The sequence below is a fragment of the Syngnathus acus genome, chromosome 21, assembly GCF_901709675.1.
Source record: "Syngnathus acus chromosome 21, fSynAcu1.2, whole genome shotgun sequence".
NCBI classification, from domain to species: Eukaryota; Metazoa; Chordata; class Actinopteri; order Syngnathiformes; family Syngnathidae; genus Syngnathus; species Syngnathus acus.
This window is the reverse complement of record NC_051105.1, coordinates 8,672,019-8,685,379: the sequence shown is the minus strand read 5'-3', so window position 1 is coordinate 8,685,379 and position 13,361 is coordinate 8,672,019. Positions and strand designations below refer to the sequence as shown.

Sequence of the window (13,361 nt, the reverse complement as noted above, 5' to 3'; positions counted from 1 at the left end):
AGTGCTGAATGGACACTTTTGGAAAAGGCTTCTACTCCACAATCTCCACATTTTGGGGAAGAAATTTATTGAATTACTCTACATCGAATAAAGTTTCTCTCCATTTTATATCAGCCAGAGCCAGTTACATTCTCCATCCTAATTTGTAATAATAATAATAATCAAATTTGATCTTTATGTTAATCCAACTATTCATACAGTGTGTCGTTCAAAAGTGTCACATATGTAAACACGCTATGGCGCCAAATTATGCATAACTTTAATTTTATTGGCGCAGCCTTCAACTCACTTCATTGTTTTTATACCCCTGGTACATTCTAAGTTGCTTCCAAGAGTCTGAAATGTCACAGGTTATTAAACGCAGGCATTTTTAATCATAATGAAAAGGTGAATCGCTAAAGGTCGGAGACGATTGCCCTACACCTGCTAATGCTTCATTCGTCTTTCCTTACCGGAAAAGGTGCATTGAGTCGCTTAAAAAATGTAGATAAATTATGAAGTGAAGTGGAAGGAAGCGAGCCGGAATTTTCAAATTTTTTTCAAAGTGGCAGATGTCATCGTCCTTACTGTAATCGAGCGGGCCTGTTTCTAAGCCCATTTATGCTCATCTTAGCGAGCCCCCAATTACACGGAAATGACTAACTATGGGATGAAACGATGTGGTTGTCATTTTTGACAACTCGATCTTCAGAAAACTCCTTGTTAGGGCAAGTAGTACGTCCTTAATACGGACGCTTTGCCACTTGAAGCGCTTTGGTGTCTGGTTACGGGACAAAAGCTTCAAGTTTTGCATTTGACACACATGAAGGTCACAATCAGTTCTGCACAATCAAACCAGAATTTGTGAGGCAGGAAATATGCTTGCAAAGAAAGCACTTATTTTAGAGCATTTTTATGCGTATAACCAACCCGGTCATCCTTGTTGGCTCAGGTAATTAAGTGCATCCGCAGTGGCACGTCTGGTTGTTGCTGGAGTCAATAGAATTTCTTCTGCAGCACAGCAGATGCATAAAAACTATTGAATATTGCGAAAACTGCTTTCCTCGTAATCATCTGCAATTAGTCTGTAAGAGTGATTCTTTTTTTTTGTACTACAAGATAAGTTATCTTTCAGTCTGTAATGTGCCCGTGGCTGTCCGGCTTGCTCCATTAATAAGGAACCGGTGGCGTGATGAGATGGTCACGACAACAGACAGAAAGATTCATCTTATTATACTCTCAGGACAAATTGCCTGCCTGTTTTATGGCTCCATCAGTTGTTTGTTAAAGGAGCCGTTATGACCGTTAGGACTCATTAAATAAGGACAGTTAACTTAAAAATGAGTAGTGAAAGACAAATACTTGTGGAGTAACAAAAAGACTCGCCTCTTGTTTCCAAGCCGTTTCCGCAGGATTCTGCTGTTCCAGATAAGCTACGTTGGATGGATTCAGGAACCAGGGTACAGGCGTGCCATTTGTGTATCCTCCACCTTAATGGAAAGACAACAAAACAAAGACGTGAGGATAACTGCTAGCTTGGAAAGCCTCAAGCAGCATCGAAGGCCTTCGACATTGTGTTGGTTCAGAATGAATCATCTGGGCCCTTTTTCATCCCAATGCACAAAAACATGAGCTAAACAATAATACCAGCGGTCGAAAGGAAATGCGTTCAAATTGTATTCTGTGAAAGCAGAATTGCCGTGTGCTGCTTTTGGGAACACTGCAGGAATAAATGTAAGCAGAAAACCTTGATGATTTTTCACATTTGTTTTGCTTTACCTTTTAACTTTTTTTGGCTGACAATCTGGGCCACTTTTTACCAACATGCCAAAAGCATAATAAATAAGACCAAAAAAAGACAACACCCTTGTGTTAAAAGTAAACAAAATGTTTTTCTTATGCCCAAATGGCTTTTTATGACGTTTATAGGCAATTATGTGTCTTGGCATCAATTAAATGATTTACCTGTAAATTGGACATGACCGGAGTGATTCACAGTCCCTCTCTTCATAAAGAGTGTCAGGGCACTCTTGGCCTCCATTAGCAGACTTCTGAATGATAGTCCGGTACCGAGACTGTGTGGCAGAAGTAGCATTTTCTGTTGGGAAAAAAACAAAACAAAACAAATAACACACAGGTTTTGGAAAAGTGTGAAATGCAGACCGGAAAATATCAAATTTAATAGATCATCAGTGACGAATCATAATTGGTACTTAAAAGTTTGTCTTTCCGACTTTGACTTCTCATCCAATCAATTGCATAATACGCAATGATTTTAGAATATTTTTTAAATGCGTCAACCACATTACAATAAATCCACAAAAAAATGTCTATCAAGAGAAGTACTCCATCAGATCCACACTATATTTTTATGTGATCCAAACAGCTCCAGTTAGTTGGTTCTAAATCTATATTAAAAACTAAACTAATCCTGAAAATGTATTCAACTCACACAATGGATGGCTTGTTAAAATGGTAAAAACAAAAGAGAGCCAAAACAATAAATTAATAACATAAAAAATTAAGCAGCTTTTAGATCAATTTGACTTTCCATGTTTTTGCCTATTTCACCCATTTTCAAAGTCAAAACTTTTGAGTGCATGATTCCTAAACAAGTATCGTCCAAGCTGATTGATAATAATTAGTGTGCCTGTGTATGACTATAATTTTGTGCAACAAACATTCCTTAATTTCTGGACATATGACATAATAACGACCACAGACTAATCACCACACATTAAAAATGGTCAAATGAAATGTGACTGCATCATCAGCGGATCAATGAGCCAAAGAATATTTATAGAGATGAGTTGCTGGCGCAATTGTTTTGAATATTTATTTTTCCATCAAGTATCTTTTTTTAGTAATCCATAAGCCAATGTAATATTTTATATATTAGTGAAGGGGAAAAAAAAAATCAATGGCGCATGACGCAGGGTAATCATTTGGAGAGACACTTAAATATCCAAATGCGTTTTTGAATTTTAGCTAGATATAGAATTTCACTCCATGATTCAGAAACAGTGGTTTGCAAGATATGAGCCATTATTTGGCCAAATTTTTACTTTGACTTGTGAGCGATACAAGCGCTGTACGGAGGCAGTTCGTTGGAACAAAAATGGTGGTGCAACACATTTACACAAATAAATTCACAGGTATATATATTGTATATTCGCTACGAAACATGACTTCTTACCGAGTCACTTACAGTCAATTCTTATTCGTTTTGTGCCTGCTTGAAGAACTAGCACAAATGCTTAAAAGGCAGAATACACAGTAATAGTGTAATTCTTCTCATTAAAAAAAAAGAAAATAGCATTTTTTTTCTGGCCGTGGTGATGAGAACCGATTAATGGCATTTCTATTCATTTTAGTGGGAACATTTGTTTAACATACTAATATCTTAAATTACAACCATGGTCTCTAAACAAATTAAACTTGTATCTCAAGGCACACGTGTATGGGTCACAAAACACAAACATAATAAAAATGTGGTATGAATTGGTTATAGTATAAACTACACATGACCCTGAAAATGTTGGAAAAATAGTGCAAATACTTCAGTTTACACACCCACAAAAAAAAAGGAAACAGCGGTAAATCAAAAACTACAGCTAAAGTTCAGACTCTCGCCACGACATTTCTGTAAATCCATCCATCCATCCATTTTCTGTCGCGCTTTGTCTCCACGGGGGTCGCGGGCATGCTGGAGCATATCCCAGCCGTCATCGGGCAAGAGTACAATTCTCAAATAGGTTCAGTAAAGTACGCTCAAGGCTACCTGGCATGCAGGTTGATGGGCAGGCCGTCCATTCACTGAAGGGTGTCACAATGCAGTCTTTCACGCAGGGAAGAACACAGGGCCGGATCGCTACCGGACGAGCAGAATCTGGGCATCTGCACGCACACATAAACAGCGCTCCTATATTGTACCCATCCCTCAGGTGATGAGTGATAAATGTTCGGAGTCTTGCCGGTAACACTAACAGGACAGTGCAGTGAAACAAGTGCCCCGTCCTTGACATCACACATCTCCCTGCAGGAAACATGATTGATTATTTGTCCCGCTGCTTGTACGAGCCTAGGCAAAATGTCGACGGATAAAAACGAAATAAATAGAATCCAGTTGTCTCACACATGATGTCTGGCAGATTAGGGCCACTTGCTTCTTAGACTTTACATACACTGTAAAATGTTACGCAATTCTCTTCAAATATGGATTTAGAGACAAATCTCGGAATTGACTTTTTGGGATCGTTAAAAAAAACACACATCAACGTCTAATTACCATTATAAGTTGGAAAGTTGTCACTAGTGCGACAAGTTATGCCTGTCACTGGCATAGAAAGATTAGCAAAGATAAATGTTATAAATGTTCATTTTCATACAAACGAGGTGAAATTGTACCTTTTTTTTCTTGTGGCACCTCTGATGATCTCTCAAGCACACTAGTGCTGAGAATCGTCACCTTAATTATCGCAATGGCTTCCTAATGAAGTGATGTTACGCGATTGATAAAATCTAATGCCTTCCTAAGGAAAGCTTCATTGACTAATTATGGCCAATTGATTACTAACTTGCGATTATGGCACTTTTACTAATGTTTAATAAATAAAAATCGTCAAAAGGCAGTCTATTGCTTCATGGCAATTCTTTAAACGCTAATGTGAATGTGTGTTTACAAGCAGAGCATCAGCAGTCCACTATTAGCTCCAATAAGACCCTGGGGACTCCCGCAGAAAAAAAAAAATCTATTAAAGTTCACAAAATGGCTGCTTATTAAACCTGACTAAAGGAAGGCGAGGTAAACACTTCACCAATACGTTCCTTCCGCCTCAAGGACACATTTTTTTAAAAGCACATCACTATTATTTATCCAAAGAATTCGCTTTGTTTAGGCTGTCAGATCGTTTGTATCGTACATTTATGACAGGCCGCCGGCAGTGTTTTTGTCAATGCTGCAATTTTGAAACATTTCAGAATTCACGCGGCTATGTACAGTAAATCATATACTTTGATGTCTTCATCCACCAGGAGTCCGCACACACAGACATCAGGCACAGACTATTTTCCCCAACCCCCTGCTAAGTGGGTTTACTCGACCTGGCAACCGAGATCCAGGTCCCACTTGAGTCTCAGTATGGTGCCACATTCTGCCAGTAGCAGAAAGTCAGCAGGCACAAGGAACCTGATCAAAGTCTGCCCAAGTACAAAAAGCGACATGCAACTTTCCTTCCTTAACTTTATCTTCCTTCTCTGTTTTGCAGCGATGCATGCCAAAAGGCACAGTAATGCGACGACTCCAAAAATATGGAGATGGGATATATTTGGAGCCGATCAGTTAAAAAAGAAAAAAAAATAACGATGACATCACCACCTGATTAGAAGATGCACCGATCTTTTTCATCTATTTAAACAATTTTCAATTTTTTCCAGTCAGGAAAATAAGTGACATAAGAAAGCAAATAATGCAATTATTGTCATATATGAATAATAATAATCCAGCCATAAAAAGCAATGCATCATAAGTGATGAATGAAGCGAAGCAGGGTGGTTTTACATTAGCGTCTACTCGGCTAAAAGACAACCTGTTGCTACATTGTCAACTTTTCATAACAACTGCTGTGTAGGAGGTAGCACAGGGGTAAGGGGTAAAAATCCTTTCTATAATTCAGTTTAGAGCACTGTCAATAATATATGGCGCTAAGGAAGGGCAAAATGTTATGAATTATGTATGCACCTTCCTGGCGCCAGCATTAGCATTGTAAAAATAACACGGTTTGGAATTGTCTTGTTTAGAGTAGTACCAATGGTAAAAGAATAAATGAAAAGGGAAATACACAAAAGTCAAGGAAGGAAAATTCCTCTGAGAATTATTTAAAATCCCAAAAATGAAACAAATATGCCAAATATCCTAAATGAGCACAAATAAATCTAATCCCCACACAATTTACATGTTCACATGGGGCTCCACAATCTAATTCCTCATACTTTAACAAAAGAAAAACTAAGCGGTTTGTATATAAATGTCAAAATGATTTCAAAATACAGTTTAGATTTAAAAGAACAGAAAGAGCATGTTGCACATCCTACCTTTTGCTGACAACAGATTCACCATTCACCATCTTCATGCAAGTGACTTTACGAATTTGGACTCCCATAGCACAAGTGGCGGTGCCATTCCGGAAGTAAGTTCGGTTGTGATCCGCACTATCATTAATGCAGGGCCCCCATGTTGAAGCCTCCCAATAGAAAACCAAGCAGGGATGGTCATTGCAAACTCTCCACTCCTCCAAAGCTGGAGCTCCTGGACACTCTTTCCCATCTGGGTCAAACATACATATACAGAGGTTGCTTTAATGCACGTCAGGTGAATGCATAAACGAGGTAAAGCCATCAAGATGCATTCGAGTAACCCAAATCATCTTTCTCCATTGAAATCAATGGGAATGACATTAAACCGTTCCAGCATTCCCCAAAACAGCAAACCCCCCAAATTTGAAACATATTCTACTAAGGAAAATAGCCCTCTATGAAACTGAACTTTATAAAACATCTATTAATATCATATTTGAGCAGAATATGCCAACAAAAATAAATTTGCACACGATTAAGTTATTGGCATTCTTTCTTTTATGCATGACCGGATCACTGAGGTTGCAGTACAATTCTTTCTCAGAAAAACGACACAAAAGTCTGTTCTAGGGATCGATAGGGAAGCACCCACCTATGTGTTCTTTTTGTGCCCTTGACACTTTACATCTTGGGAACATTCTGTTCCCTGTTTGGCCTTGACTAAGGGACAAACATTTACAATGGACTCCAGCATTTAGCCCTACTGCAAGGAAATGGGGGGGGGGGGGCATATTATCACTGTGAGAATTTTACTTGTGGCAGAATGTCAGACATATTCCCAGTGGGTTTTTGGCTCCACCAGTCATTGTCACATTAAACATTTGGAGCCGCATCTCAAGGTGTCGTTAGGGCTAAGCAGTGAAGGTTTGGGCGACAAAATGATCACCTCGCCGTTTGCTACCGACAGATGGAGAGGTGAGCTGGAAATGTGCAAGTGGGGAGGAAAAAGTATGCAGGGTTCCGCCTTACCTTTTCCAGGGAGGGCCAAGACAGTACGAGTGCGACTTTGTCGACCCTCTGCTGTTTTCGAAGCACAACTGTGTGAGCAGGGGGACCAGGAGGACCAGACGCTAAGAACGCAGTCGGCAGGACAAACCACCTCGCAGGGCGCCTGCGTCGGTGGAGGGTTTTCCGTGCAGTACGTCGTGGGCACATCCTCGCCTGGATATGAGAAGTAAATAAGACTTGAATAAAAATGAAACTGCAGATGTACTGCAGTTTTTACAGCGTGTCCTTCATCCTTTATCTTGCACTAATAGAATATTCATAACTGCTCCCAGTTAACTCTTTGCTCTGATTCTTTTTCACAATTCTGTATAGCATGTTTCCAAAACTTTCACATAGAGCAGCTTCAATGGTTTTATTTGAACTTATTGAAAAATAAAATGTTTTTAATCAATCACAACCCAAGGGCACATTTGACACAAATTTGTTCTTTTATTTCCACTCCAGGCTATTCTCCTCGGTGTAAGAGAAGAACAGTTTAGAGAGCAAATGTGGAGATCACTTCATTACACACATACGGACGACTCCTTAGGGAATTTTGGAAACCTTTTGTCCATAAAGAGACACTGTTCTCACTCCAGCTACTAAAATAACTACGGTGTTTACAGTGAAGCTATTAGTCGACTGAAGGCACTGATAAAATCCCACCGGTGACATCAGGGCAACGGCCTATGGCAATTATATAGTGAACAACAACTTCTGACCAGTTTAGAATTGATTTTATTACGTCTAGTTTCACAATGAACAAATAGAATATGTCAGCTCATAGAAAACAACATTGAATTGCTTGAGGCCTGTATGTGAATATGCAAAAATAAATTACACATCAATCTATTTATGCGGAAATGACTGGAATACAAATGAACAAAGGATATATGCGAGCGTTAACATCTAAAGTCACAACTTGGGTGTGTGAAAGAAGAGACACCAAGGGTGGGGGAACTCTGCAAATAGATGGCTGCCCTGAGGTCCTTTTGAAATATTAATACAGGGAATGGTAGTTGCTGCTCTTCTCAGATAATACCGCCGCTACCTATTGAAATGATTTTTGTTCTGCTCGCCCACCCGCCGATAAATCTTTTAACTGCGGTAGTTATAGATAATCCTCTCACCTTTGCCTGAAAGCCAATAAATACACTCAATCCGCTCAGATGGCCCGACAAAGCTACATTGCAAAATGAGGCACTTTAAAATAAACTGTGGTTACGATCAAAAGGGGTCACGGAAAAGCTATCAAGCATCACAATTTATGTTTATTTATGAGAGGTGGGCTTGATACTCTTACTGTCGTTTAAACAAGTTGCATGATTGTTTCGGATCCAAAAGAGTTTGCTCAGGTAGACGGTAAAAAGCGTTCAGTTGGATTGGGCTCGAAATGAAAACATTCCAAATCGTATAATGTTGGACACTCATCCAAGCAAGCTTGAAAGCAATTTCCAAAGCGTGGGATTTTAGGTTTAACTTTCAAGCTTCCACAGTATTTGTGATTGCCAATTAAACTTGAACATCAGAGAGAATGGAGCCTGATAAAGTAGGCCGAGAGTGGATCGACTGAAGCAGACCTGCCCAATCATATCGGCACTGAAACACAATACATACAGTTATGATAAACTCGCTCAATTTGCGATAATGAAGGTGTCAGTACTTGAAATGGTGTGTAATCACGAGTCATTTCTATCAACAAACAGGCTCTGATGAAGATGTACAGACATTTCACACTGCAGCTGCTGATCCGCGTACACCGAGGACGACGTCTCCTATGTGGAGTGAATTGAATAGACGGCTGGCAAGGCCAAGAGAATAGATGAAGCACAATGTAATTAGGAGTATGGTCGGATTGTATATTGCCAAGATTGAGGCGTTCTCCCGTCAAGTATCCTGGAATAACCCTGCAATGACTCTCTTGGCTGGGCCTCAGAATCAATTTGAAGCCTATGCTGTGAAGCTTTTTGAAATTAACACAATTTGGTTGTAAACAATACAAGTAGACAGAGAATAGTGATGACCGAGCAAACCATCCATACACTTTTGATTACCGGTCATCAAAAAGGAAGCTAATTTATGACTTTGTTTTTGGAACACCTTCATTCAATTGTAATAAGGAGCTGCAAGCAAGCAGCACTGCATTAAATTCATTAGAGAAGTGACTCAGCTTTGCACTGAACCCATGTTTAAATTTTGTCTGTCGAATTTATATAAGTTTTATGGTGGCCAAGTGATTTTATGGTGACCACACAAAAGTTTATGAATCAGAACAAATTGGGCTTTAATCAGCACCCCAGAATGGAATGTTCTTGAACTTAGCAGTTCCGTCCGTCCATCCATCCGAACCACTTTATCCCAGCCAGCAATCTCTGGGCAGTCGGCACTACTTATAAAATAAAAAAAAATAAAAAAATGTGATTCTGCAAGCTCCAAGGGGGGCACTGGAGGTTCCCCCAGAATAAGATAGTTCTGGTGCCCTGACGAGAGAGGAGATGGAGGTGCTGGATGAGCAGAAGTTGTTATAAAGATGCTGCAGGGAAGGTCTCCCGTGGCGACAGAGAGAATTCAACTTTCAGTCACGGTCAAAAGCTTGGGGAAGAATTAAGAATATCTCGGGTGAGGAGATCGAGTCAGGAAAGTGCTCTTTTCACATGGAGGTGTCAGCTGAGGTGATCCAGCCAACTAATTAGAATGCCTCACTGGCGCTTTAACTTGTCGTTTTTCATTATTACACCGACTTGGCTCTGAGGTGGCCTTGACTCTGTGCACTCGGAGGGTCTCACAAGTCAATCAAAAGTGAAACGGCGATCAACATGTCAGCTATCTTTCACCCGGATTCAAGTTTGCTAATTTCATTCTTTTTCCTCATATCCAACAAGACGCTTTGCCTGTCAAAATGTATCGACTTAAGTGGGTGATGGAGGATGATTAGTTAGCGGATGGGCAACTAATGACGGAAAGAATGAAGAGTGGAAGGAGTTTAGGATGGAGGAAAGGAAGCAAGGATATGGAATTTTTGATCATTGAATTTTTCCTGCAACTAATGCAGTGATGGACATTTCATGAATAATTAACAGAATCACATAATACATTTATCACAATGTTGCACATATTACTTGTTGAAATTCTAGTTTAACTGTGGTTAAAAAAAAAAAAAAAGAATGATTAATTTTTAATTGAGCTTATGCATAATGAAAGTCATCAAACTTCTACAAAGTATGAACATTTTTCTCAGTGGTTTACATGATCAATAACGAATGAAAAATGCACTAATTAAAAATAAGAATATATCAATACAATAATAATTAGTGCTTATTTGATCATGAGGATAAGTTGTGAGCTGCCCATATAAAAACAACCTCCTTTTAATTAATGTCAGTATTTTATAGTTTAAGGAAGAAGTACCTTCAGCACTGATGCACTTTGCACTTTGGACCGAAGTTCCAGGACCACAAGTGCTTTTGTTGGGTGTACATTCGCCTTGCTGTATTTGCCACAGGTAGCAAGCTGGATCCTCGCAGGGGATGGATTCCACCAGATGAGGGCAGACATCCAGTGGACTGCTGCTGGATGCCCACAGCAACTCTCTTCTCCTTTGTATGAAACCTGGCAGGGAAGACCCAAGGAGAAAAAAGAAAAAACAGAGGTTGGTTGTTGCAATACATAATGCATTTGGTATAAACACCAGGACCATAATAATTTTGGAATGTTCATAATATTTTCTTTTAGTTTTAGTTTTTAAATTTGGTGAAATCAGATTTTTTAAATTATATTTTAAATAGATTTTTATATTTTTTTATTTTATTTTTAACTGTTTTAGTATTGGTTTTGTGTTTTTTTCCGTTGTGTGCAATTTTATTCCCCCCCCCCACACACCTTGTATACTATACATGCCTATACACACATAAAAATGCTAATATACTAGAATTTCTGAATGATGTAAATCCAACATCATTTAGCAATATTATTATCAAGCCTCTCCCTCATTTTATTTCAGGCCCATAATTCACTCTAAAGCATGAAATTGTCTTGTAATTGAAGTCATTCTCTTTCAAATCAAATAAATACACACTTTGCTGACTGGACATGACTGAACGGTTTATTCGAAAAGAACCAACTTTAGTAAGTAACTATTGAGGCTTTTCAATTCCTGGATGACAAAGAGAAACTTTGGAGATTAAATAATGTAAACTTGCCTCTGACCACTTCCTTGGGGTGTTTCCACTACAGTGGAGCAACAGCCCTATTCATCTTCTGCTATACTCATTTTAACAAAGACCTGACATTTGGCACAAAGGTCTTACGTTATTTCCTTCCACAGGTGGAACATCTAATCTCCAGGAGGGTCAGAACCTCCACAATACATCCTCCAACAATCTACGAACATGACCCACAAGTTCAGGAGGATGATCCGAGTTGTAGCTTCGGTCTATGAGGAAGCTTAAAGACGAGAGACGGTGTGGATCGATTGCAGCGATGCCCCGCTGCTGAAATCCACACCGCAAAAAAAACTTCTTTTGGCAAGGGTGTAACGAAGTGATGTTAATAATTGATATGCCTCTTGGTCATGCTGGTTATTTCAGGCAGGTGAGCTACAGCACTGTGTGAAGATACAGCACTCCTGTCAGTCCCGTGACCTCGAGTAAAATAATTACAAAAGCTCTATTAAATAAACCTCGCAGTCAAATGCGTTTACATTAAATCACAGTCAAATCTGATAAGAACAGTGAGTCGGGTAGAAGACAAAAAGTATTTACTGCAGGGTAATTCACAGTCTCTTGAACAAGTAAACTATACCGCTGACACAGCATTGATATTTTTCATTTCGTGCTGTATTCCGCCATGATTTTGATTTAGGGTTAATGTTATGTCCACACGCAATTTTGCATGATCAAATGCAATAAGTAAGCAATTTCTGGAAAATTTGCTACGAGTGTGCCCTCGAGTGCACAACAAATGATTGACATCTCGTCAGTCATGGTTTCTTTCTCTGATTGGTTGTTTTTCCTCAGGCGTGATGGTTTCTTAAAATTCAAATTAGAGGCAAAAGATTGGAAAGTATTTTTCACAGAACAGGGTAGGAAATGCTTTTTTTATTTTTAAATTGCAAACTTTCCCTTTGGTCTACCTTGAGGGTACTCCATTCCAAGAACTTCAAGCAAACACATTGGAACAATTTTCCAACAGGGCCCACTTCTTTTGATCTTGTATGGTTTCCTTCACGTGCTCTGGGTCTACTAAAGCCTCAACATAATGCGTCACTCGAGAAGAAAGATGTGCAAAACAGCAGATGCCGCGTCTTCTACCCAGCAAAATATATTAATGACGCTGTCTGGGAGTCGAGCTTCCGTGGTCCCGTGGAGACCGGTGTGGGCACTGACCTGAACAATCCACACTTCAGTTGTTCCCCGGGGGCCTTTCATGCACATTTACGCACGACAGCGATGAGGTCGCGATGCCCTTTTAGTAGACGCTAACACACCGACAGCCTTGAACCGCTCACACATACATGGAGTGTCTGTCTAAAGGCTGCGACACACGTGTTCACCTGCTCCGAAAGGCGGCGAGACAGCACCATCCCGCTGAAGGCTTCCGGCATGCCAGACGACTGCACGCACTCGGAAAGCATCTTATCCATCTCTTCAAACCTCCTGGGGATGGAGATCTGAGACACCGGCACACTCGCTTTCCGATTTTCCTCAGTCATGGCTCGTTCGTGTGTTGCTTTTTTTTTTCATGGCGGACTTCTCATTTGTAGACCAGACAAAAACTCATATGATCTCGTCTGGTCTCTTAATTGAGCCTTCCTATCTACCTCACTTATTGCTGTATTACTGCTGTTATAGTGATTGTTTATTCAGAAGATAGCACACCTCTCAAATGAAATCATTAGCATTCGCAACAGCTCTTCGGTTTGTTTAAATTTGGTTGATTACATTGAAAGTACTCAACTCAGTTACCACGAGCAGCTGGCTGTAAATATATAACATGGCAATCTGTTATGAAACTCGTCGGCAAATAGATATTTTCCTACCGCGCGCTAATTTCCACATTTTGCCCATCTGTACAATTATCTGAATCAATTTCAAGTCATATTAGCTACATATTTAGGGGAGTTATTTTTTTATCAGACGGATTGCTGGATGGATACTGCTAACGTGACTTCAACTATCCATTTTCTGTACCGCTTGTCCCCACGGAATCAAACCCACACCCTCTGAACTGTGAGGCGGACGTGCTAACCAGTGCCCTACCAT

At 39.8% G+C, this 13,361-nt stretch overlaps 1 protein-coding gene across 2 annotated transcripts in view; it reads right to left on the bottom strand.

The window, feature by feature from the left end:
* thsd7ba (thrombospondin, type I, domain containing 7Ba) overlaps positions 1–13,361 on the bottom strand; it is an 86,580-nt gene that overhangs the window by 26,888 nt on the left and 46,331 nt on the right. For both annotated transcript variants that reach the window (XM_037239271.1, XM_037239272.1), the window contains exons 8-13: positions 10,510–10,710; positions 7,084–7,275; positions 6,073–6,304; positions 3,761–3,876; positions 1,945–2,077; positions 1,366–1,469 (exon numbers count right to left, since the gene is read on the bottom strand). In XM_037239271.1, the coding sequence (XP_037095166.1) occupies positions 1,366–1,469; positions 1,945–2,077; positions 3,761–3,876; positions 6,073–6,304; positions 7,084–7,275; positions 10,510–10,710 (978 nt within the window). The remainder of the gene's footprint in view (positions 1–1,365; positions 1,470–1,944; positions 2,078–3,760; positions 3,877–6,072; positions 6,305–7,083; positions 7,276–10,509; positions 10,711–13,361) is intronic.